This window comes from Panthera pardus, unplaced genomic scaffold (genome assembly GCF_024362965.1).
Source record: "Panthera pardus isolate Hobbes unplaced genomic scaffold, ASM2436296v1 HiC_scaffold_26, whole genome shotgun sequence".
Taxonomy (NCBI): Eukaryota; Metazoa; Chordata; class Mammalia; order Carnivora; family Felidae; genus Panthera; species Panthera pardus.
This window is the reverse complement of record NW_026526832.1, coordinates 21,115,221-21,140,080: the sequence shown is the minus strand read 5'-3', so window position 1 is coordinate 21,140,080 and position 24,860 is coordinate 21,115,221. Positions and strand designations below refer to the sequence as shown.

At 53.5% G+C, this 24,860-nt stretch overlaps 1 protein-coding gene across 1 annotated transcript in view; it reads right to left on the bottom strand.

Moving 5' to 3' along the window:
• DNMT3A (DNA methyltransferase 3 alpha) overlaps positions 1–24,860 on the bottom strand; it is a 99,752-nt gene that overhangs the window by 32,508 nt on the left and 42,384 nt on the right. The window contains exons 4-6 of the mRNA XM_053891084.1: positions 12,246–12,516; positions 6,065–6,108; positions 5,464–5,610 (exon numbers count right to left, since the gene is read on the bottom strand). Coding sequence (XP_053747059.1) covers positions 5,464–5,610; positions 6,065–6,108; positions 12,246–12,516 — 462 coding nt within the window. The remainder of the gene's footprint in view (positions 1–5,463; positions 5,611–6,064; positions 6,109–12,245; positions 12,517–24,860) is intronic.

The following is a 24,860-nucleotide window of genomic DNA, read 5'->3' as shown; positions in this document are numbered from 1 at the left end:
TGATATAGGCAGGAGAGGGGAGGTCTCTATGTGAACCACAGATTATTTGTTATCATCACTATTGAATATGTATTAAGCATCTAGTAAGTGTAAAGGTGCATGAGTCCCTCCCTTCAGGATGGGAGCCAGGAAAGAGACCAGATCCTAGATCAGCAGGACATGGTGTCCTTGCCTTGACATAATTTAGAATCAGGCCGGGGTGAAGAGATTACTCTTCATCACGCAGCTACAAGGGAGTCCTGAAACCACACAAACTGGAACCGTGGGAGTCCTCGGCCCCTCTGGCCAGACGACCGTCCCCGCTGCTTGAGCAGCCCTCTGCACCTCTTCTGCCTCACAGTGGTGACATCCGATGAAGTGACACATGTGCGAAGACCTTCCTAAACCCACCATACTCCCCTGGGTCACTGTGTTCTGTTAATCATTAGAAAGAGGAGCTAGGACTTGCCCTCCTCTGGGAGGAGGAATGCCTCACCTCTGCCCTCCCTGCTGCCAGGGCCTGGGCCAGCTCCGCCAGGGCAAGGAAGGTTCTCATCGGCTCCAGCACAGCGGAGGCCCGGCAGAAATAGCGGGAGCATGGAGTGCAGAAGAATCAGGGCACCACCTTACCCGTGGGAGTCTAATCACACGGGTCCTCCTGCCCCATGCTGTTCTCCAGGTACACCTGTCAGCACCTCCGAGAAACCATATGGAAACCAAGGGCTTGGGGCCTCAAGGCAGAAATCCAAGGGCCTGAGCTCCCTGAGGTGTCCCACATTCACCAATGTCTCAACTGCTTGGCCAACCAGCAGGTATATATTGAGCCTATTCTTATCCAATATCAGGCTGGGCATGATGGGGGAAGACAGGATTAACACACGAGAAATAGTGAAAAGTACCCTACAAAATATAACTGAGTGCTTCATCCAAAAACATTAGCAGTAAGGGCAATGGGGTGCAGAGAAGGGAGGAGGTCAGTGTGAACTGGAGAAATCCTAGAGAGCCTTGTGGACTCAGTCCTGCAGAGCATATAAAGGAAAGCACAGCGGGGACAAAGGGAAGAAAGAAGGGGCACAGCAAATCTAAAGGGGGACTGGTCCTTCTTAGAGGGCCTTCCTCTTAGAGAGTGGCAGTGAAACGGGGTGGGGTGATTGTGAGGTCCCAGTGAGAGATGATGCCTTGAGAAACAGCCAGGGCATTTCTAGCACAGATGAGGGAGACAATGGGGAGCCATTGTAGGTTGTATAGCAGGGCCCAGTCAGGATTCAAGGGGAGCTTAACCCTTGAAAGGATGAGTAAGGAAGTGACTATGTGATAGGACAGACAGAAAATGACAGCTTCCCACCTTCAGCCAGAATTCCCACCTCAGTCTCAGGGAAGGAGCACATGTCTCATTTTTCTCACCCGCTTATTTTAAATTTCTTTCATTTTGTGATATTCTAAGCCTTCTTTAAAAAAAAAAAAAAAAAATTGGAGGTAGAGGAAAGCCTGGGGAGGTAGGTAATCTCAGATGGAAAAGGAAAGAGTAAACCTCAGTCAGTAACGGGATTGACAGAGGAGGATTTTGAAGGAAGCAGGCCCCACAGGTTGGGGCATGTGGACCAGCGAAGGAGCAGGTGCAGACTGGGGTCTGGTGGGAGCCCCAAAACAAGACACACGGTCCTCAAGCCCTACATCCTGTGTTTCTTCACCAACTTCCATTCCTGATCCTGAAAAGGCCATGTTGCCTGGTGCCTCAGAACCTCTGCATATGCCGTATCCCTCCTTCTGCAATGCCCTTTTTCCCCTTCCCTAAATTCTAGTCCATTCTTTAGAAGCCAAAAGCCACCTCTTGCTGATGCATGGATGATCCAGGCAGAACCGCCCTAAGCCCTTTGGGTGATGCTCTTCCCGAGGTGCCCTAAACCCTTGTCCTATCTTGGGGTAACTAGGAATCTTCTAGGCTTCTGGTACCCTCAATATCTCACACAGTGCTGAGACATGGAGGGTTCTCGTAGCTCAAAAATGGTGCCCTGCGGGAAGTTTTAAAGAGCAGGTGTCACCTTCTGAGGTTAGGAAGAGCCGGCTGGGCCTTCAAGTGACACTGCCTGGGAAACAGCTGGAACTGTGGTTTTAGGAGGGCACCTAGTAGGATCTAGGAGAGCACATAAGGGGTAAGTGGATCAAAACTGGCAGGAGGCGGGGGCGGGCAGAGATCTGGGGATGCCATAGTTAAGGGACAGAGGAGAATGTCAAGCAGATGCCATTGGAGGAAACGGGGAAGGATCCCAGGGCCAAGGTCAGGAAGGCCTAGTGAGGCAGTGTCGGAAGAAAGGCTCGGACGCCAGAGAACGAGGATGAGGCCGCAAGAGGTGGAAGGGTTTCTTTACCCCTGGGAAGCCACTCGGAAGACAGGCCTGCTGGTGACAGTTACTACCCTTTAGTCTGAGGGGAACCTGGCACTCTTGAGAGCTACCTGTGTTTCCCCAACATTCTTTTTTTTTTTTTTTTTTTTTTTAAATTTTTTTTTTTTCAACATTTTTTATTTATTTTTGGGACAGAGAGAGACAGAGCATGAACGGGGGAGGGGCAGAGAGAGAGGGAGACACAGAATCGGAAACAGGCTCCAGGCTCCGAGCCATCAGCCCAGAGCCTGACGCGGGGCTCGAACTCACGGACCGCGAGATCGTGACCTGGCTGAAGTCGGACGCTTAACCGACTGCGCCACCCAGGCGCCCCTCCCCAACATTCTTATTGCCCGCAGCTAGCTCTCTCCTAGCTCCCTGGCCGAGCCCAAGGGGGGCAGGGGTGGTGCTGTGGCCAGGCCTCAGCGGGCAGTAGGAAGCCCGAAGGGGGCCTGAGCTTGTAGCCAGCGCTTAAGTGCGGCCTCAGCCCCCTAGTTTGAGAATGAGGAGATCAGCAGTTCTAACACCTGTACTGGAAATCACGGAAGGCTTTATGACATCTTTAGTTATAGAATATGAATGAGGAACAGTTCTACTGGCAGAAGAAATACATTTTTTTAACTTCTTTTTTTTTTTTTTTTTTTTTACTAAGTTCTATGCCCCATGTAGAGCTTGAACTCAAGACCCCAAGATCAGGAGTCAGGTATGCTATTAACTGAGCCAGCCAGGAGCCCAACGGATATACTTTTGGGGCACATACCTCAAACATTTTAAATTAATTCAACTTTGTACGTGTTTCTGTAAATGCTCATTGGTTGCCTTTGTTGGCTGGGGGTGGGGAAGCAGAGGCCAAAGGTTTAAGATTTACTAGAAAAGCTTTTGATGATGGTTGAAGCTGGGTGATAGGTACATGGGGGTTCGGCACATCACTCTCTCTGCTTCTGCGTATGCTACAAGACATCCATGATAAAGTCTTGAAATTTTAGTGGAACACTTAAAATTAGGAGAAAATACACCTATTATCTTAATGTTTCCTGCAAGTTGAGAAAAGATCCGCTTTTCTATTGCAACTGAGGGCAGGCCCCCATACTGCTTCTTCAAGGGAGCACAGTTTGAGGACCACAGAGTTTATAAATTTACCAGGCCTAAAAGTCATCGTGTCTAAGCTTCTGGCCCGAGGGCTAAGGGAGAGCAGAAAAAAGCAAAGCCCCCCTCTGCTGGCCCCTGGGAACTGATTGGTGGGCACCTGACCAGATGGCAAAAACAGCCCAAGTTCCTGAAATTTCCAGTCCAAAGACCACACTGCGTGCTCAGGGTCAAGTGCTTCTCTCCTCTCCCAGACCTCAGACAGGCTGCCCCTTTTCCAGGCTCTTCCCGGAGAGAAATTTCTGCCTTCCTGGATCCCGAAGGAACTGGAAACAATCAAGTAGCCAAACCCCTACCTGTTCTGAACCTCTTCTAGAGCAAGCTCTCACACAATGTAAAACGGGATAAGGCCTTTCTTTGTAGGCCATGTCCCAGATGGTGGCAATTCAAGGCATTTCTGCTCCAATCCTGGTGCCAGAGGTCAACCGCCTTCTCTCTACTAATCAGACAGGAAGGAGAGCAGCCCCACAAATCAGGCTTCATAGACTGGGGCCTCCCTGGTCTTGCAGTCTCCTTAGCTCCTCTCTCGGCTGCAGCCTTCCACGGGCTGGCTTCCACCCGCCACGGAAGCTGCTCTTAGAAAAGTTGCTGGCCAACTCCAGGGCGTCAGATGCAATGAGCATGTCTCAGTGAATTCACCTTCCACAGGGCTAGGCAAACACTCTCGGGAAAGCCTTCTCCTTCCTGAGTCATGGCTCTTCTCCCCTCGGCTACCCCCCAAGCCCCTCGTCAGTCCCTGCAGCCTGCCAGTCCTGCTCTCTACACGGCCCATAAATAGTGGGGTTTTGTGGCTGCGATCCTGGGACTTTGTCTCTTCTCTCTCCCTGTCCCTGGGTGAGCTCATCAGCTTCCCTGGACTTAAACACTAGCTTCTGCTCTTAACGCCCTCTCACCTTTGCATCTGGAGCCCAGACCTCCCTGCCCCCCAGGCTCCAGGCACCTCCACATCTCAGACTGAAGTCAGAATTCCTGCCGGTCTCAAACCTGCCCCTCCGCTAGCCATCCCCATATGAGGACATGGCCCAACCATCACTAGTATTCAGGTGAGACCCCTGGGAGTTGTCCCGGAGTCCCCCCATGTCCTCCCCTCCCCCGCCTCTCCCCTCCATCAGCAAGCCCTACTGATTCTATCTCCAAAATACATCCTGATGTGTCCACTGCTGCCCCTTTAATCCACATCAGATCATTCCTCTGCATAGAAACCTTCAATGTCCTCAGAACTATACCAGCTTCTGGCCAGGAGCTGCAAAGCTCCATGTGGTTGGACCCCTGCCGACCTCCCAGCCTCGTCCAGTCCCACTTCCTCCCTTGCTTGTTTCACACTGGGCATACTGGTCTCTCACTCTGCCAAACAAAGTGCCTTGCTTGTGTGTTTCCTCTTCTTAGAACACTACCCCACTCCGCTCCTCACCAGACACCTTCCGCGGGGGTCGTGGGGTGAGGGGTGGAAGCTAGCTAGTAGAGGGATTTAGCAGCAAGAGGCTTTGAGGCAGTGGAGACTGAAAGACCAAGGAGCGACCCGATAAGAGCCAGCTCTCCTCTTCCTTTAGGTCTCAACTTAAATGCCACCTCCTCCAAGAAGCCTCCCGTGACCACCCCCACCTAAAGCAGGCCTCTGTTATCCTCTACTTCAGCCCCTTCTTTACTTTTCTGTCTTTATTGTTCTATCTCCTCCATCAGAATGTCAGCTCCACGAGGCCAAGAATTATATAGGCACAGAGCCTAGAACACTACCTGGTACACAGTAAGCGATCAAGAAACATTTGTTGAACGGACAAAGAAACCAGTCACTGCCTACTAATTGAGCGGTTCCCTGTAAGTGCAAGAGGTTAACCTGAAGGGGAAACTGAGGCTCAGCCAGGGGCCGACAACAGCTCCGGAAGGCGGCTGAAGCTAACTTCTGGTTTTCCAATGCTGGGGGACGGGCTGGGGCCCAGGCCAGAAGGCACCTCACCTCCCTTTTCCAGCGTGCCAGCCACTCGTCCCGCTTGCGCTTGCTGATGTAGTAGGGGTCCCCCGCCTGGAAGGTGAGCCGCGGCATGGGCCGCTGGCGGAGGCTGGACTCCCAGCCCAAGCCACCCCGCAGCCGGCCCCGGGAGCCCTAGGACAGAGAGACGACAGAGACAGACTGGCATTAAGATGGGCACCGACAGTCCCACTGCAAGGTTTCTTCCTCCTAAGGGGAAACTGAGGAGGCACTCACCTCGAACACGACACAGGAGCTCTGACTCCTGGCCAGAGATGCCGACCCTGCAAGTGCTGGGCAAGCCCCTGTTTGGGCTGGAGGAGTGAGCCGTGGGGTAACGGGGCACGTGGACGTGAACCACGAGGGGAGGTGCTTGGTCTCAGAGCGGGACCAGCTGGCTGCCTCGTTGGGGGACTGCTAACCTCCGCACCCATTTCCTTTCTTCCTAACATGGGGGACAGGTAGAGAAGGGGGCAGGGCCACCTCAGGATTCCCCTCACACACACTGGCCACAGTTGGTCAGAGAGGTGGCTTTCTTCTCCTAGAACCAGGATCCACAGAGCCCCTGGGGGTTGAGGAAAACACTTGCCTCCATTTTCATGGATTCGATGTTGGTCTCCTTCTGTTCTTTGCCTGTGGAGAGGGAAGAACAAAGGGACTGTCGCAGAGTTACAGGAGTGGCTCAGAGGCCCCACCTTGTGCCTGGGGTCCCTGCCACAGAGACGGGGTCCTCCAGCCGTTCAGTTGTTCGTGTGTCAAACCTGCTGGCCCACCGCGTGCTAGGCACGGTGTTGGCCCCAAGGACTCAGAGCAGGGCCTAGAGCAGAGAAGGGACTGGTGTGGGGTTGGAGGCCCAAATCTGAAGGAACAATAGAAAAGCCAGGGCCACTGTTTCTGGCCCACAGACACTGTCTCGGGCACACAAAAGGGGTCGTCTAGAAACAGCTCTCTCCCCCAGAGGAGGGGCCAGACAGCCTCCCCTACCCTGGAAGGGAGCTGTTCTCTTCCCTGTATGGAGTCAGGCAAAGATACCCTGGGGGGCAGTGGGTACAGAGCCACTGGAGCAAGACTCTGGTGAAGCAACTTTGTCTCTGAGACTTGGTTTCCTCATCTGGAAAATAATGATGCTGGAGATGATTTCTAAGGTCCTTCTGCAATTCTCAATATTGTGGTTCTGTTATCGATATCTGCCTCTGTACTCCATTCTCCCCCCACCCCCCTTCTCAGGTCCCTGAGCTAAGCCTCTATTCTAGTAGACTTGGATTCCAGCTGTTTCTGTGTGACCTCTGTAACCTCTCCTAGCCTGTTTCCTCACTGCATTAAGATAGAGAACTGTTCTAATATCTTTAGGTGATTGGCAACATTGAGTGCCTGGGGCAGGGCTTGGCATATAGTAGGTGTTCAATGAACGTTCATTTGGATCTCTGTCCCCAAGGCATTTCCCTGCTCCTCTACCCTGTGGCTCCTTCACTGGGCCCAGATGCCATTTCCTGGAAGCCCCCCACCCCCCTAGCAGAAGCCCCAGAAGTTCTGTCTATAGGGGAGTCTCACCCTCTCCCTGTCCCTCTCTGGGCCTCAAGCAGGAGGACAGCCACACTCCTCCAGAATATCCTGTGCTCCTATCCCGGTCCTCTCGGGGTCCTCACCCAGATGCCCTTCCCAGGCCCCGCACACACCTGGCAGTCTGGCAGCGGGGTTGGGTTAATTATGCCTTCCAGAGCTTCCTGCAGGTGGGGGTGGGCAAGTGAGCCCCTTCTCACCTGGGCCCCTGGACTCGGTTCTCTGAAGCCAAGAGTACTGAGCTTGGGCCCAAAGCAGGAAGGTCACTAAGGCTGGTTCACGGTAGTTGGGGTGGGGGAGCCCAAAACGGAAAAAACAGCCCCTACTTCATCTCCTGGCTCTGAAGCGGAAACCAGACACAGCATTGAAGGCCTCTTCGGCCCCCGGAGAGGAAGTTTCTTTCCCTCTCTCTCGCTAGAGAAGACCTGGGGCTCTTTGTGTGTGCCCCTGGGGCAGGGGCAGTCCGGGGTTACAGCGCCCCCAGAGCCCAGGGGAGGGGAGGCAGGGGCAGCGCCCACAAGGGCCCTGGCTGCGGGACCGCACCACGTGCCGGCATGCGACAGGGACGGTGCTGAGCTGGCTGCCTGGGTGGGGGAGGGGGCGTGGGAGGAAGCAGGAGTGTCTGTCGTGGGTGTGCGCAGTGGGAACGGGGGTGCTAGCTAACACTTTACACGACAGGCTTTTTAAGTGTGTCTCACCCGGGGCTTTCTGTCTCTTCCTCTGAGCTTCCGCTCAGCACGGCCAGCTCCCGGACTTTTCTCCCTGGAGCAGGGTGCCCCTCCCGCCCCCGGGGGTCCCCCTCCTCTCAGACCTGCACGTTCTCCCAGCAAGGCTTTGGGCTGCCAGAAGGGGGAGCCTGCCCTCGGACCAGGCTACGACCCAGGGTCCCTTGGACCTTTCAAGCTTTTCCTATGGGGGGGCCCTCCATGGCATCTCATTATGGGGAATCATACATTTATTAGAATGAAAGAAAATCAGGGCTGAAGGGGACTGTAGAGATGCTGGAGAACCTGTCCAGTCCCTAGATTTTGCCAATGAGGAAACTGAGGCTGGGGGGTGGGTGGCTGGGTGGGTGTGGAGTGACTTACTGCCAGGGCCGAAATCAGATATCGGGGCTCCTGAACCCCAAGCCAGCTCACTTTACCCTGTACCACCTTCAGGTTCTCCCCTTCCCCATTCCCTGGCCCCCATGCTCCCCCAAACAGAATTGCTTTTCCTCATGCAGTTTCCAACTGGCTTCTTTCTGGAATTTTCTCCCTGACAGATTCTGCACATGCCCACTGAGTGATATCACACACACACTTTCCAGCCTGGCCCAGCAAAACAACAAACTGGGCTGTCTCAGAATGCCACTCTTGTCCTGAGTCAAGGAGGGTCAGCTGCTCTCTCAACACTCCCTCTGCGGTCCATCTGCTCCTGGCCCAGACCCAGGGTCACAGGCGGGCCAGGTGGCTGCATGCCTCCCGGGGTGGCCCTGGCAGACTCAGACATGACCCTAGAGTATCTTAGGTCCTGGGGGCAGGAGAGGCCGGGATGTTTCCAACACTTACCTGTCGGTCTAAGCCTATACCCAGCTGGGGGCCACCCCAAATTCCCTTGAAAAGGAACCCAAATCTCAATGACAAGGCTAAGGCCAGGCTTGCCTCAGAGGGCAGTCACTAGCCCAATAGTGAGTGTTCAGAGAGGGGCTTTGTGCTGACCCTGATCTGGTCCTGTACTAGTTGTACAGTCTCGGGTAAGTAACTTAACCTTTCCGAACTCTCAGTCTCCCCAGCTGAAAAATGGGGACAATAAGAGTCTTCCTCACGTGATCACAAAGATGAAACAAGAGAATACATAAAAAGCAGGGCTTCTTAAACTTGAATATGCATCGAAATCAGGATCTCTTTGAAATGTAGATTTTGATCCCACAGGTCTAGGGTGGGGCCTAGGATTCTGCATTTCTAACTTCCGCGGTGACAGAGCTGGTCCACGGGCCACTTTGAGTAATGAGGATATAGGACACTCAACGCATAGTCAATACTCAGTAAAACAAAGCCATATTACCGTCGTTTCTATTATAATCATGGCGGCATTAATGCTAGGAATGCAGGAGCGGTCCCAAGGCCACCACCTGCCTATCCAGGTGGCTCTTGTCCTGATTACTCATCATCTCCCCTGTTCTTCCTTCTTTCTCCTGGCTGTACTATCAGGATCTGGGGCACCTATGTGCACAAGAACGCTGCCCTAAAGTCTTCTGTCTTTCCTGTATAAGAGCTAACGGAAGGGGTTCCAGAGGGGATGGATGCCCCTCCCCCCCCAAGAGATCTGGAATGAGGGAAATAGAAAGGAGACCATGGCTAACTCACTTCCTCCCCTGGGGCCTTAGTCTCCTTCCTCCTTGGAACTAAGCAGCTGAGTACGTGTTCTGTGTGGCTGACTGCTGGCCTGGCAGACCGCTGCCCGTGCCTCCAGGTAGCACCTCACGGGTCTCAGCATCCGGGCAATGCACAGTGGCCTTCAGGGGTCCTACCAGCTCTGAGCGCGGCCAGTATCTCCCCCTCCTGGATAGCTGCAGCACACAGGAGCGCTCTGAGGCCGTAGCTGGGCGGTCGGGGAGGCCCGGAGTGTTTGCTTGCCACACTCAGCACTAAGACTCTGAGGAAGGTCCGCCTGACGTGTGAAGATCCCAAACCCAGGAGTCACCTCGACACCCTCTCTCCCCTTTCCCCTGGTGTTCTGGGGCTTGTCTGTTTCTCTCCATCTCTGCTGCCACCTCACTCGTCACAGCCACCTTCCCCCGCCCTCAACGCCTGCAGCAGCGTCCTAACCCTGCTTCCCAACCCCTCTGTTCCATTCCAGGATCCAGAGCACAAAGTGATTTGTTTTTCAAAACACAAAGCAGACCGTGTCACCGCCCCCCCCCCCCTCCCCAGCCCCGAAGGTGTCCTCAAAGACCTGCCCCGGCCCTGTCTGCTCTGCTCTCATCTCACACCCTTCTCCCTTGCTCTCTCCACTGCAGCCCTGCTGGTTTCTATCAGGTCTCTGGGTGCCCTGCTCCCTCCTACCTGGGAGCCTGTGTACCTTTTTTCCCTCATCCTGCACCACCCCTCACGTGGCGAGCCCCCACTCATCCTTCAGCTTCTGTGTAACAGGCCAGACCGGCTGAGGTTCCTTGGTCACCGTTCCTTACAGAACCATGCTTATTTTCTCTTAGAGAACATATCTCCCTGTATAATCACAAGCTTTTCTCTTTTTTAAACTTTAAAAAAACTTTTATTTTAAGTAGGCTCCATGCCCAACGTGGGGCTTGAACTCCAGCATGCTCTACTGACTGAGCCAGCCAGGCGCCCCTAATCACAAGCTTTTAAGTGTGAATTTCTCTTTCATGTCTGTCTCTCCAGCTGACTGTGAGGTCCTTGAAGGTAAGAACCAGGTTTTTGTTCATGATGGTTTCCCCAGATCCTGACACACACACACACACACACCAAATAGGTGTTTAACAAACGCCTATTGACCGACTCAAGAAGGAACTCCTGAGAACAAACAGAAATGGAGACAGGGAAATCCCAAACTGAAAGCAAACCCTTAAGGGTTAAGAGCAGCTTTAGAGCTCTGGCTCCACCCCACTGGGCAGGAAGGACCTGCCCTGACCTTGCACAGCAGCTTGGTGCCAGTCGTGGTGAGATCCCAGGAATCTGGGAGTCAGCCAAGATGTACCCACGGGAAGTGGCACATTTGGTGGGCAGGGCTGATGGGCTCCCAGGTTCTGCTCTGGAACACCTGGTCTCTTTAACGGGAGGGATGGTATCTTCTCCCTTTCCTCCTCAGTTCCCCCCCACTCAGGCCCCTTGAACAATTCTGCCAAGTGTCGGGACATATCCCATGAGGCACTTGGGTGAGGGCAGGAGCCCTGGACAGTTCTGGGCCAGCCCACCCCGAGCCCCATTGCAGAATAAAAGGGGACAGTGGAAGGGCACACCGACTTTGAAGCCAGAGACCAAGACGGAATGAATCCTGGATCTACCACTTACAGGCTCAGGGTCCCTGAGCAAGTCACTTCCTCTCACTAAGTGGCAAGTTTTTCCTGCTTTAAAATGGGGATAATAATACCTCCGGAAGACTGTTTGGAGGACTAAAACAACGAATACAGAGTGCCCCAGAAAGCGCTTTGCACATAATGGGAACATCAAAGTATTAGTTGAATAATAAATGAATGAAAGATATTTTTTAATAAATTTGGAACTCTCTTTTCTGGAAATGCGCTCAATCTTGCATGAATATTGGGTTTGGATCCATGCAAAATAAGCGATGCCAATTAATCAATTTACTCATTCCATCATACACACTTGGAAAGAAGACGTTTTGAATTTAAAATGCACATATGCAAACCAACCTGGCAGGGCCCTGGGAGGATCAAATGTGATAATATATGAGAAAGCGCTCTGTAAACTGTGAACCCTGTACAAATGCTAGTTGTCCTCATTACCAACATGTTTACAGCTCGCTTGGCCCTGAAATCACTGGCTTAACCTGAAAGAGAAAAGTAGGCAACTTTCCAGGACTCCAGGGAGAGGCCAAAAAGTCCAGGGAGAAAGGGGCCTGGGCCGGGCAGCGCCCTGGCCACCCCATCCACCCCTCCCCTGCCCCGCTCAGTCACAACCACATTTTAGCGGGGTCAGCTGAACTGTGGTGGGTTCAGGACATCTGTGCTGGGGAAGACTAACTGGGCTTTTAACACCTACAAGGGCATCCACTGCCCTGAGGAGCCCAGAGGCTACAGACACAACCATCCCTGAGAGCTGCGCGCCAGGTGAGGGCTGAAGGAAACTGAGGTGCACACCCAGCCTACGAAGGGGTAGGGGGCGGGGTGGGGGGACAGCCATCACCCCAGTCCCGCAACTGTTAGCATTCTGCAAACCCACTGCTTCCAGATCTGGCTTTTTTTTTTTTTCTTCACGAGAAGCCAAAACTCCAGATTTTTATGTGAAATTTCTTGATTTTTAAATACTGGCAACTAATTTTTTTTAGATGTTTAAAACACTACATGGGCCAAATAAAATACGTATGCAGGCTGCGTGCAGCCAGCCGCTTCCAGGGCACAGCCTTGGCAAGCCCACCGACCTTCAGCTCCCATGCCTCCCCGGACCGGACCTGCTGGCCCCAAGTCTCTAACCCTCGGGGGAGTCCTGCGGAGCCCAGAGAGGCTGCCCCTTGTGCCCAAGACTCACTCTCTTCTGCGGGGGCTCCTCGGCCATCCTTGGGGGTGCAGCAGCCATTCTCCACAGCTCTGGAGGCTTCGGGCGGGGTCTCAGCCGCACCCTCTCCCTCTGCTGGGGCTCCGCCCTTCTGCCCTCCAGCGGGGCTCCCCTCCTCAGGCTGGGGATCACTCCGCTTCTCCAAGTCCCCATTGGGTAACAGCTCTGAGGGGCCTGAGTCCTGGGCCATGGACGGGGACTTGGAGGTCACTGCGGAGTCCTTCGGCGTGTCACTGCTTTCCACCTGGAAGATGAAGAAACAGGAGGAGAGGATTAGACCAGCGGTCTTGTCTCTCTTAGATCACTAACCCCTCTGGAAATTCTGGTGAGTGATGTCCTCTTTGTCCAGAAAACCGTGTTCACGTAAGCATCCGTACCAGCAGAGACACTCACGGTTTTGCTCTCAGTGTCAAGGGATTCGTGGGCCTGACTCCCTGAGGTCAAGGGGTTTGTGCGCTCCAGCTTCAGAAGCGGGAGAAGAATCCGGTAGGTGTGCCAGGCTGGTTTCACTGCCCAAGCCACCCTGGCCACCACCCCCGCTCCCTGAGGTGACATAGGGCTTCCAAGCCGACGCTGCAGCCCGCTGTTAGAAACAAATGTTCTGGGGCGCCTGGCTGCCTCAGTCAGCAGAGCCCGCGACTCTTGATCTCAGGGTTGTGAGTTCAAGCTTTGCATTGGACCTAGAGCCTCATTAAAATAAATACATAAGGGGTGCCTGGGTGCCTCAGTCGGTTAAGCGTCCGACTTCGGCTCAGGTCATGATCTCACGGTCCGTGAGTTCGGGCCCTGAGTCGGGCTCTGTGCTGACAGCTGGGAGCCTGGAGCCTGTTTCAGATTCTGTGTCTCCCTCTCTCTCTGCCCCTCCCCCGTTCATGCTCTGTCTCTCTCTGTCTCAAAAATAAATAAACGTTAAAAAAAAAATTAAAATAAATACATAAACGTGAGAATGAAAGCTGGTGCTGCCACTCTGGAAAACAGGATGGAGGTTCCTCAAAAAACTGAAAATAGAACTACCCTACGACCCAGCAATTGCACTACTAGGCATTTATCCACGGGATACAGGTGTGCTGTTTTGAAGGGACACATGCACCCCCATGTTTATAGCAGCACTATCCACAATAGCCACAGTATGGAAAGAGCCCAAATGTCCATCGATGGTGAATGGATAAAGAAGATGTGGTATATATATACAATGGGGTATTACTCGGCAATCAAAAAGAATGAAATCTTGCCATTTGCAACTATGTGGATGGAACTGGAGGGTATTACACTAAGTGAAATTAGTCAGAGAAAGACAAAAACCATAGGACTTCACTCATATGAGGACTTTAAGAGACAAAACAGATGAACATAAGGGAAGGGAAACAAAAATAATATAAAAACAGGGAGGGGGACAGAAGAGACTCATAAATATGGAGAACAAACGGAGGGTAATGGGAGGGGTTGTGTGTGTGGGGGATGGGCTAAATGGGTAAAGGGGCACTAAGGAATCTACTCCTGAAATCATTGTTGCACTATATGCTAACTAATTTGGATGTAAATTTTAAAAAATAAAAAATAAAACAAAATAAAAAATAAATAAATACATAAAAGAAAAAAAATCAAGGATTTTTTAAAAAACAAAAACACAAACAACAAACATCCCTTGCACTATCCCTACTGCAAATTAGGACCACTCCTCAGAAGATTCTAGTGCCACCAAATCAATTGTTAACCTTGGGCTGATCTGACTTTTTTTTTTTTTTTTTTATGTTTATTTATTTATTTTGAGACAGAGGGAGGGAGGAGGGAGGGGCAGAGAGAAAGGGAGAGAGAGAATCCCAAGCAAGCTCCTTGCCGTCAGCACTGTGGGCTGATCTGACTTCCGTCCGATGTCTCTGGCTTTTGTTCTGGCCTCCTAAGGCCCAGACCCAAATAGTGACCAGTTGCCCCCTGGAGCGGAAGAGTCAAAGGGGGAGCCTCTCAAATATACATTCTGCTGGGCCCCAAAGCCCGGCACAGTTCTTTCCCTCAGCTCTGGACCCCACGTGTTCTCCCAGCACCCAGGCCCCGGGAGAAACCGCCCCCCGACCCCAACAGAAGCAGTTTGCAGCCTCTGCGGTAAGCCCTCCGTGGCGCGTGTTCTCATATTCCCCTCTGAAAGGAAATGTATCGCTCCATCCCAAGAGTCTAAGACCCGAGCCTGCTACAGTTCCAGGTAGTAAGAATCCCATCAAGGGTAATCGTGACTGTCCTTTGTAAGTGTCACTGCATGGTGGGCAAGACTCCTTGTCACCATTACCCCGTTAGAGCCACTCAACCTCCCTGAGGAGGCTCTAGAGAATTCTGTGACTTGCATAAGGCCACACACTTTGTAAGGACAGAGTGAGGGGAGGAGAGCCTGAGGAGCACTTTGTGCTTGGCCCCCGGGGGGCAAGTAGGCCCAGACATCTCAGAAGGAAGGGAGGTGTCCTCTTGGAGCAGAAAAAGCTAGCTTCCCCTGTGATCAGTGCTCTGCCATGCCCACGGGCACAAGGCCACCCTCGGCACCCGCCAGCCGCATCCGCGGAATGCCTATGAGAAGGGAGACCGGGCCGCTGGCCTGCCAGTTAGGCGATGCTCAGGAGGGGGCCTCGGGTGCCCCACCTAGAAGGTGAGATGCTTAGGCTAGTCCCCTGAGGTTTTTCCCATCTTTTTAAGTCTTTTTTTTTTCTTTCTGTTTCTAAAAGTCAGACACATATATTATAAAAATTCAAGCCACACAAAAATGAGTCTTCTTAAAAGGCTAAAGCTCCTTTCTCTTTTTCTTTTTTTTTTATAATTTTTTTTAATGTTTATTTTTGAGAGTGAGAGACAGAGTGTGAGAGGGGGAGGGGCAGAGAGAGAGGGAGACACAGAATCTGAAGCGGGCTGTCAGCACAGAGCCTGACACAGACCCCGAACCCATGAACCTCGAGATCATGATCTGAGCCAAAGTCAGACGCTTAACCGACAGCCACCCAGGCGCCCCTAAATCTCATTTTTCAACTCCCTACTTCCAAAATCACAGGTAAACCCTGATCAACAGTTTGGTGAGTATATTTTCTAGACTTTTTTTTTTTCTATGCATCTACAATCATGTGTGAGTTACATGTTTATACATATGTATTCGCACACACATCCAGATCCAGATTTTTTTTTTTCTAATAGGGTATCATACTACTCTGTGTTCTATAACTTGCTTTTTCACATAACAAGCAGAGTGGGCATCTCTCCATACCCGTACATATGGATCCGTCTCCTATCTCACAGCTGCTCAACATTCTATTGAATGGAGGCTCCGTAATTTATTCAAGCAGTTCCCTAATAGTGAGCCTTTGGGGGGATTTACTTTACCTACAGTGAACCCCGAGCACTTCACAGTTCTGTGCACCTGTGTATTTCTGTAGCTTGGAGTCCCACAAGTGGGCTGGCTGGTAGAGGGCCCGCCTAAGTGTGAGTAAATAGGCCAAATCCCCTCCAGAGAGTTGTACCACTCAAGTGCACCCTGACGGCCCGAGAGAGAGCGCTGGTCTCCCTCCCCAGCAATCTCCAAGGCCGCTTCTGCTCTAAGGGTCTGTATCCTCAACTCTGAGCCCGCTGCTGCCATCTGTTGAGGAACCTCCAGGGTGGCAAATAGGGACAAGGGTCTTGGGGACAAAAAAAATAAATCAAAATAAAAACTAGAGTCTTCCCTGGACAAGGCTCCAGGCCAGGCCTACAGAGCAGCCTGAGGCAAAGGGACCGGCCGAATGGGGTAGCTTGGGGCAGGCCTGCTTCCAGGAAGGGAAGCTCCCATGGAAAGCTGCAAGTGTATGCAGTCCTCAGAGGCTGGGGGTGGGGTGGGGGCTGTAGCAAGAAAAAGAGGAGGCCTCTGGCAGGAACAAGAAGTCCTCCTGTTAACCTAGCCTTGGGCACAGAGGGCCTCCCAAGCCACAGCCAGGAGGCCAAACACAGGAACACAAGTGAGCAAGGAGGCCCCGTCTTTCTCCTTAGTCTCCATCTCTGAGTGTTGGGACCTACACAGTCTGTCCAGGACTCAGATGGCCCTTCCCACCTCCCTGCTCAAGCCAACAGGGTTCCCTGGCCTAGCACGCCCCTCCCTGGTACAAGTCCTCTCACCTCTAGACAGCCCAGGTAGAGTAGGGCATACCCGGACCCTCAGGGCACCCCTAACGCCCAGCTGTGTCGGGCACCACAGAGCCCTAAACATGGCACTCCCAGGAAGACGGGGTGGGGGTCCCGCTGGCCAACTCAGGCTGGGAAATTCAGGTCAGAGCCAAGCTCTTACCGTGGCCGCGTCCTTTTCCCCTCTGGCCACTTGCTGCCCACAGACACCTCAAGTTGGGGCAGGCTCCCAGCCCCCCAAAGCTGCTCGAGACAACCCTGCTGTCACTAACTTCCTGCCTGGGAACCACATGGCCTGCTCTAACCCTGGGACTCACTTCCTGTTGATCGCCAGCTCCAGCAGAGAGAGCCAGGAGGACCTGTTCTAACACCCACGCTGCTCACACACCCCTCCCAGGCCCGCTCCGGGAGGACCTCAGTCTGCAGCAGACCCCACACCCTCTCCAGAGGTGGGCGAATCAGGCGAAGGGAAGCACTCTGCACAGCTCCAGCCCCAGGGTTAGTTCGGTGGGCTGAAATCCCCCCTGGATCCCACACAGTCCTCACCTCCTCTCTTCCCAACCACACCACCCTCCACTGCCCATTCTTTCTGGTTCTAGATGAGTCTGCGTTAGCCAAAGCTCTGGAATCGGGGGAGCTGCTGACTCCAGCCCAGGCCAGCCCCTGAGCCAACTCAAGACTCCCCCAGCCCCCCAACGCTGGGATGCCTGGCTGGCTCTATTGGTAGAGCATGTGACTCTTGATCTCCAGGTTACAGGTTCAAGTCCCATATTGGATATAGAGAGTACTTAAAAATAAAATCTTGAAAAAAAAAGAACCCTCCCCTCCCCAAGCCAGCGGTAGGTCCTCACTGGCTTCCTCTCTGGGGCCCAGGCAACTGAGCAGGTTGAATCCACCTATAAGAAACCTCTGAGAGGAAGGAAGGAGGTCCACAGGCAAATGAACTGAAGTGACTGTCCAAATCTCTTGGAGGGGCTGCGTACACTCTGAAAGGGACATCTCGGGTGAGGAGCACAGCCTGATCCACATCTGGAAGCCACCGGGAGAGCCAGAACTGCACCCTTCTGCCCCCACCTCCATACCTTCCTCCCAGCTCCTTCCTCTCCTGTCCCCTGTCACCCTTGGGCTTGTCCACTCCTGGAGGCAAGGAGTTTGCTTTATCCAGCTCGACTCAGCAGGAGCAGGGCACCTGCTGGGCATCAGTATTCATAACCGATTCTTGCATGCCAAGCTTAGGTTACAACTCAGAACACCCTGCTCATCTGCTGAGAGGCAGTTTCAACTTAGTTGCAGGTCAGATGTTAACTTTAAAATTCGGTTTTTGTTTGCTTTTATTTCACAGTTGCCTTGAAAGGAGACACAGCGGCACACCCTGAGACACTTATTTTTTCCCATGGAGGTGAGGGGGAGGGGTAGCAGCAGAAGCCCCTGGTCCTTTCAGAAGCCACCAGCAGCAGCTGAAGGTGACAATTTCAGCTTCCTCTGCTTCTCACCTGTGGGGCTGGGGGGAGGGGCGGCAGAGTTGGCAGAATGGGAATGGCGGCAGCTAGCGCCCCGTCACATCTCCCCCCTGGGGGCAGGGGGCAACAGTTATGGGTAAAGCCTGATCCCACTGCCCACGATGTACCTACTCTTGCCTGTATGCCCCATTATGGGTCTTCAAACCCTGCCCACCGCCTCCTGGGGTCCCTCAGAATTTGCTGACCTTTGCCTTCCTTCCAGGCAAGACCCCTCCACTCTGGGACAATGGTTCCTCCACTACCGCTACCCCCCCTGCCTACCACCCCCGCCTCGGGCTCTCCTGTGAGCAGCTTATTTCAAGCTGGCAAATGCAGTGGTTCACAACCGGGGGCAGTTTTGCCCTCCAGAGGACATTTGGTAATGTGTCTGAGACACTTTTGATTGTCACACTGGGCTGGGGCTACTGCTGGCTTCTAGTGGGTAGGGGTCAAGGATGCTGCTGAACACCATACAAAAACAGGGCAGCGACCACAACAAAGAATTATTCGGCCCCAAATATCAACAGTGCTGCTGTTGAAAACCTCTGGGCTGAATGGGGGGCACTGAGCAGACTGCCTTTTTCTAAGAACCCTTTTTTAAAACGTCTTAAAAAAAGTGTATTGTGGCAAAATACACCTAACATAAAATTTTACCATTTTAACCATTTTCAACTGTACAATTTAGTGGCGTTAAAGCGCATTCATACTGAACAACCATCACCACCATCCGTCTTCAGAACTTTGTCATCATCCCAAACGGAAACTGCACCCGCCACATACTAACTCCCCACTCCCCGTGCCCCCAGTCCCTGGTAACCACTATTCTACTTTGTGTCTTCTAAGGAACATTTTAAGGTCTGCCTGTCTCTTACACACACACACACACACACACACACACACACACACACACACTCCCAGCCAGGCAGGTATTTGTGCTAGGCCCTGTCCCCAGGTCACAGTCAGCCCCTCCAGCCCCCCTACCCCAGCCTGGCAGTAAAGGTGTTGGGGGGGGGTAAAGTCCAGTCCAGAGGTCACCGAACCCCCAGCCCACTGCAGGCACGTTTGTTTACCGAGCCTTCCACACCCTAGCTCGTTACAGCACGCCTCTGCTACACTTCATTATTCACCATGTGTCTCCCTCGTAGACTCAAGAGTTTTTTGCCTTACGTCTCTTTTCATTCCCCTCCCTTCCAACGACTCCACCTACAGCTCCCTAGCACTGAGCACGCGGCATAAATATGCACATGCAATTAATAAATGTAATTATCACAGTCGTCCTGGTGGGTAGCGTTACCCTCACTTTTCCGAGGAAAAAGGCACCAAGGCCTCTGGTCACACACCTTCTAAGTGGTAAAGCTTCCAGAATGACCCAGGTACGAGAGAGGCATTTGAAAGCCAGCTCCCTCTTTGGGTTGAGTCTCTGGAAAAACCCAACCTCAAATCCCAAGGGTTCCAAGGAGGAAAAGGAGGCTTTGATGTGCCTAAGCAGGGCCAGGGAAAGGCTGCCGGCTGTTTCCTTGGCAGCAGCCACAGCAGGGAAAAGCCGGAGGCAAAGCAAGAAGCAACCTTCGGCAGTGAACCTGTCCAGGCCCCCGCCCCTGTTCGCCTCCTCCTCTGCTGGAAGTCTGGACCAGACCCCAGAACACCCCCCCCCCCCAGATGAGGCCTCGTCTCCCAAGGTGGGGCAGTGTGCTGAGGTTCCAAATAAGGAAATGACTTTCGAGAGGCCCTTTATTATAATAATAATATTTACACACAAAAAATTAAAACCTGGCAAATAAGAGATGAGGAAAACAATACAAAGGAGGCGAGGCCCAGACATCTGAGGGCACAGGAACCCATTCACTGAGGGTGCCAGGGCACAGGGACCAGCTGTCCAGGGCAGCCCCGCGTGCAGGCTCACCTGGGCCCAGGTGTGGAGGGGGCCGGCCCAGGGCCTGGCCTCTCTTACAGGAAGCCCCTGGAGGCCTGAGTCAGGTTCCCGGGCTGGTTCTGGGCCCCTAAATGGCTCTCCCTTGCAGCCCTGGAGGCCAGGGCTGCAGCTAAAAGGGGCCTTCTCTCCTGCACCCCAGCGCAGCGCTGGGGCGGGAAGCCCAGAGGCCAGCAGATGTGGGGCGGCCCCTCCCACCCCGTGTTACCGCCGTTGTGCCTTTAAGGCCCTTGGCAGCACTCAGCTCTGTGCCAGCCGGGAACCCTGGCATCCCGCCAGCCTTGGCCTCTTGATTGAAGACACATAGTCACACGCACAGACACACAAGGGGTGCGCCACCTTCCGGAGGCACAGCCCGGGAGATGCGCGGGGGAGGCGGCAGAGCGGTGTCCACAAAAACACACACACAGTCCCCCTCTCCTTGTACCCGCGGGCCCGTCAGCCCCCCACCAAGCCCTGGATTCTCCCAGGCTGACTCCAGCTACAGGCTGACTTCAGCTTGCAGGGCGGCCTGTCCCACAGCACTGGCGCTGGGCCCCACACTCCCCCCTTCGCCTCTGCCCCAGGCCTTCCTGCAGCCCCTTCTCCTGGCGGCCCTCGATCTGATTGGCCGGACATGGCCTTGAGGCAGGGAGAGCCAGAGAGGTCCACGCATTGCCAACTCCCAAAAGAGGTCCCCAAAGCCTCCCTGCTCTGCCTTCCTGAGGTGAATGGAGGCAGACTCTAAGCAGATCGCTCTACCGTGTGTGTGTGTGTGTGTGTGTGTGTGTGTGTGTGTGTGTGTGTGAAAGAGACACAGACGGACAGACACTGGTTCTAGGAGACAAATTCAGGGCTCAGCAGAGCCTCAGAGGTCACACAGTTTGCGCCCCTGCTGGCCATGGCAAGTGCGTGCAAGAACGAACACGCCTGGTGGTGGCCAAGCCACTCGGGGTTCTGCCTCCAGCAGGGACACCTGTCCACCTGGAAGAGGGCCTGGCTGTGCTCTTTGAAGTCAACCTCAAAGGATTTCAGGATGAGCTGGAGGCTCCCGTTAAAAAGCCACCAGGTATAGAAGACCCACATATTTAGGTAAATCTCTTCTGAAGTTATTTCTATTTTCAACCCCTACCATCCAGGCCTGGGGTTTGGTAAGAAGGAAATCCACCATGGAAAATGGGGCTTTCTTTCTCTGTGCTTCCTGTACCTTTCTAAAGTTTCAAAGGGGTACCTCCCCACCCCACCCCACTGGGGTGCACCACAACACCCCCCCGCCCCACCCCTCAACATGATTTCACAACTTCAATCGCATCCCCTCTAGCCTTTGTCTCTCCGGACTGGGGAGCCACAGTCTCGTCTGTCCTCACTTGGCAGCCCTGCCTTCCCCTTGATCAAGCTAGCTGCCCTGCTCTGGAACTTTTCCAGTTCGGTTATATCTTCCTCGAGGTGGCGGGACCAAAACGCACACAATTCCCTAGGTGATGATGATGAAAGAAAACCAGCGTCAACAACTCTGTCCGGGTGCATGTGCTGGCGAGCACCCACAGGAGCACAAGAGTGGTGCAGGTGCAGGGCGGGTTCCAGAGAGGCCCACGGGGTCCTAGGAAGCCCCCTGGAGGCCACCCCTGGAGGGAAGCAGGGCTTTCTCTGGAGGTGGCCCTGGAATGTGTGACTCTGGGGAAGGGACCAAGGCGGGATGAAAAGAAACAGGGAATTTTGGAAAAACAAAACAGAGATTCTGGGATTTCACTCAGATGCTCGCTGAGACCAGCTATCTAGAGTGACCTCTGCGAGGGCCCCTGCCAAATCTGCTCTCTTCCAGACGCCTCCATCTCTCACAACAACACTGATGCCATCCATGGGGCCTGCAGCATCTCCTCTCTCCCCTCCTTCTCCCCGGTCCACAGCGGTCAGCAGTGTGGGCCCCGCCAATTCTGTCCCACGCTGCCTCCCCTGGCAGGCTCTGGGGGTGTTTTCTGGCACCGCCCCACCTCACCCTCCTACTCCCTGCAGTCTCTCGTGCTCAACCCCCCATGCTCATGGATGCCAGAGCCGGCTGCCCAAAACATGACCCCCATTGCTTCACGCCCCCCACCCCCTCAAAAATCTCCTAGATAAACACACTTTTGAGAGGATAAAGTGTAAACCCCTCGGGCCGCCTGCCAACTACCTCTCCAACCGCTATCTAATGTGTTCATAAATGAAACCCTCAGCCACTCAGCCACACCAGTCAGCTCTCAGTGCCTCCTTCAGTGCGCCTTCCTCCCTCCACACCTTTGTTCAGGAAGGTCCTAGGTAGGAAAGTCTCCCACTTTTCCCTGGACTTGTAAACATTACCTCCCTTCCCAGGCCCAAGTCCAGCTCCTTCCCCCCCAGCATGTCTTTGGCACTTGAAGACCAGACTACCAGCCAGGCTCTCGGTCCTGGATGCCACTGGCAAGTGCCGCTTTGACCCATCAGGTGCAGGAATGGGCAGATGAATCTGCAGGGCATAGTTACGAGAGGTCTCTAACCTCCTAAGATGAGCGACAGAACTGTTCTCCCCACACTTCGGAAACCACGGACAGACGGGTGCTAGCACTGCATCGAGGCACCCTCACAGGCAGCGAAGCCCTCCGAGGGGCTGGCAGCCAGGACTGGGAGATACTTTCTGAAAGTTCTGTGCATAAAACCCAGGGGGCACCAAGTCACTGAATCAAGGTTCCAAAGATCGGTGAAGGAACCATTCTGACCTGGACACAAAGAGGGGATTTGAGCTCTGTCTGAACTTGGAGACGAATCAAAAGTTCGTATTAGGTTGGAAAATGAGCCAATACTGCAAACGCCCAACAGCTGAGTTAAACTGTCCCCAGCTGGCTTGAGCTGCAGTGAAATGGCTCCCTAACTTCCCAGTTTACACCCCAAGTCTTCTGCTGCGAAGAGGGGAAGCTTTGCCCTCTTGAACTCATTTGGGCGTTGTGTCAGAGGCTCAGCCTCCAACGTGGAGTGAGTAATGTTGGCTTTGGGCTGGCCTGGCTGAGCTGGGCCCCTGCTCCCAACCCCCTCCCCCTCCCCCTCCCCCTCCCTTTCTGGGTTATTCTTAGCAAGAGGTGACCTCAGAATGCTCCCACTGAGCAAAAAATAACCCTGGAGGAAGTCGGTGAGTATAAATCTTCAATGAATAAATACATATAGCTAGTACACAAGGTATGGAGCCCTAAAGGGCTGGTCACTCCCCAGGGTCTGGTGGGCAAGGGCAGAAACTGTCCCTCCTAGTCCCCCAGTTGTAACCAGCATGAACGACAAAGGTGCCTGCAGGGCTGCTGGGGCTTGTGACCAGGCAGGACCCGGCTTCAGACACCTCCACTTGTTATGTCCTCAGGAGTTGGTGAACAGGAAGATGCCTCTTCCTCCCACCCTGAGGCTCGCACCCATGCACAGGCTCACACTCTCCGGCCGGCAGAAATCAGCCCTGCACACTGCTCTCCCTCCTCCCCATCACGGGCACCGGCCAGCCCGCAGGCCCTGAGCCCAGGTGCCAGCTCCCTTCCTAAGCCACGCCCAGCCCCGCACGGGCTTCCTGTTTCCTGTTGCCTGCTCGGCTCAAGCATCCTGGCTCTGAGGCCAGCGCTGCAGACCAGCCCCACTGCCCGGTTTTAATGGGCCCCCCTCTCGCTCTGAAGGCCGCTGCAGCCTTGCCCATTTACCCCCAGGCTCCCTGGTACTTGGGTTGGTCGCCCTCCTCCTATTATATCTGACTTGCATTTCTCTGTATGCTTTTTAGACCAGGTCTCCACTTCTTTCAAACAGCCCTGCATTCACATTTTAACTTCAGGCGGCTTTGGGAACACCCAGGCTTCCAGAGCATGTGGCTGGCGTGGTAAGGAGGATTGAGTGCTGTGGGCTTTGCAGGCGGGAGGTGTGGAGTCCAAGTCCCAAACATCCTCTCTGAACCTCAGTCTCCTCATCTGAACGTGGGCATCGTAATGACAGAGGCCCCACCTATCTCACACAGGTAAGTAAGTCACCCTTGCACAAGGCCTTTCCTTGTAGGCAATAAAGCGCTACACGACCCTAACTACGCCTTTGCTCCTGGTCTGCGTCCTCAGTGAGGTGGGTAGACAGTGCAGTGTGGCTCAGCTCAGTGCGATGTGGGGTGGCAGTCAACGTTAAGTCCAGTGGAAGGCACGAGCTCTCTCCGTGTGCTCTTCCAACTATGCGGGGTGGAAAGGCCAGGTTTTTGGTTTTGTTTTCTCAGTTCTCAATCCAGCAAGAAATAGTACTTTTGTAAAATACAAACTCATGCGTGTGGCTGTAGTGACAGTATCGAATCGGCAAAAATTCAAAATACTTATTTTCAAGTTCCCTAAAGACGTGTAATAGTTTGAAGACCAGTGCCATCCAAGCACATGATCAGTGGGCTTATTATCTTTTTTTAAATATCTTTTTTTTTTTAACGTTTATTTATTTTTGAGACAGAGAGAGACAGAGCATGAATGGGGGAGGGTCAGAGAGAGGGAGACACAGAATCTGAAACAGGCTCCAGGCTCTGAGCAGTCAGCACAGAGCCTGATGCGGGGCTCGAACCCACGGACTGCGAAATCATGACCTGAGCCGAAGTTGGACACTTAACTGACTGCGCCACCCAGGCGCCCCTTTTTTAATATTTTTTTAAATTTTTTTTTTTTTTTTTTTTTTTTGAGAGGGAGAGAGAGAGCAGGGGACGGACAGGGGTGGGGGGACAGAAGATCGGAAACAGGCTCTGCACTGACAGCAGAGAGCCCGATGTGGGGCTCAAAATTTCCAACCGTGAGATCATAACCTGAGCCGAGGTCGGATGCTTAACCAGCTGAACCACCCAGGCGCCCCAGTGGGCTTAATATCTTGTCTTTTATTCCTTTGTGTTCGTTGGGATTAATTTTACAAACAGCTCAGAAGAGAGGGTCATGATGGCCAAAGCGGGCTTCCCTTGCAGGACAGGCTTTGATGGGCTATGACGGTGGGGCCGGGGAGAGAAGGGAAGGCTGTGGACCAAGCCCCCAAGGTAGTGAGAGAAATGTGGCCGGTGTGCTCAGG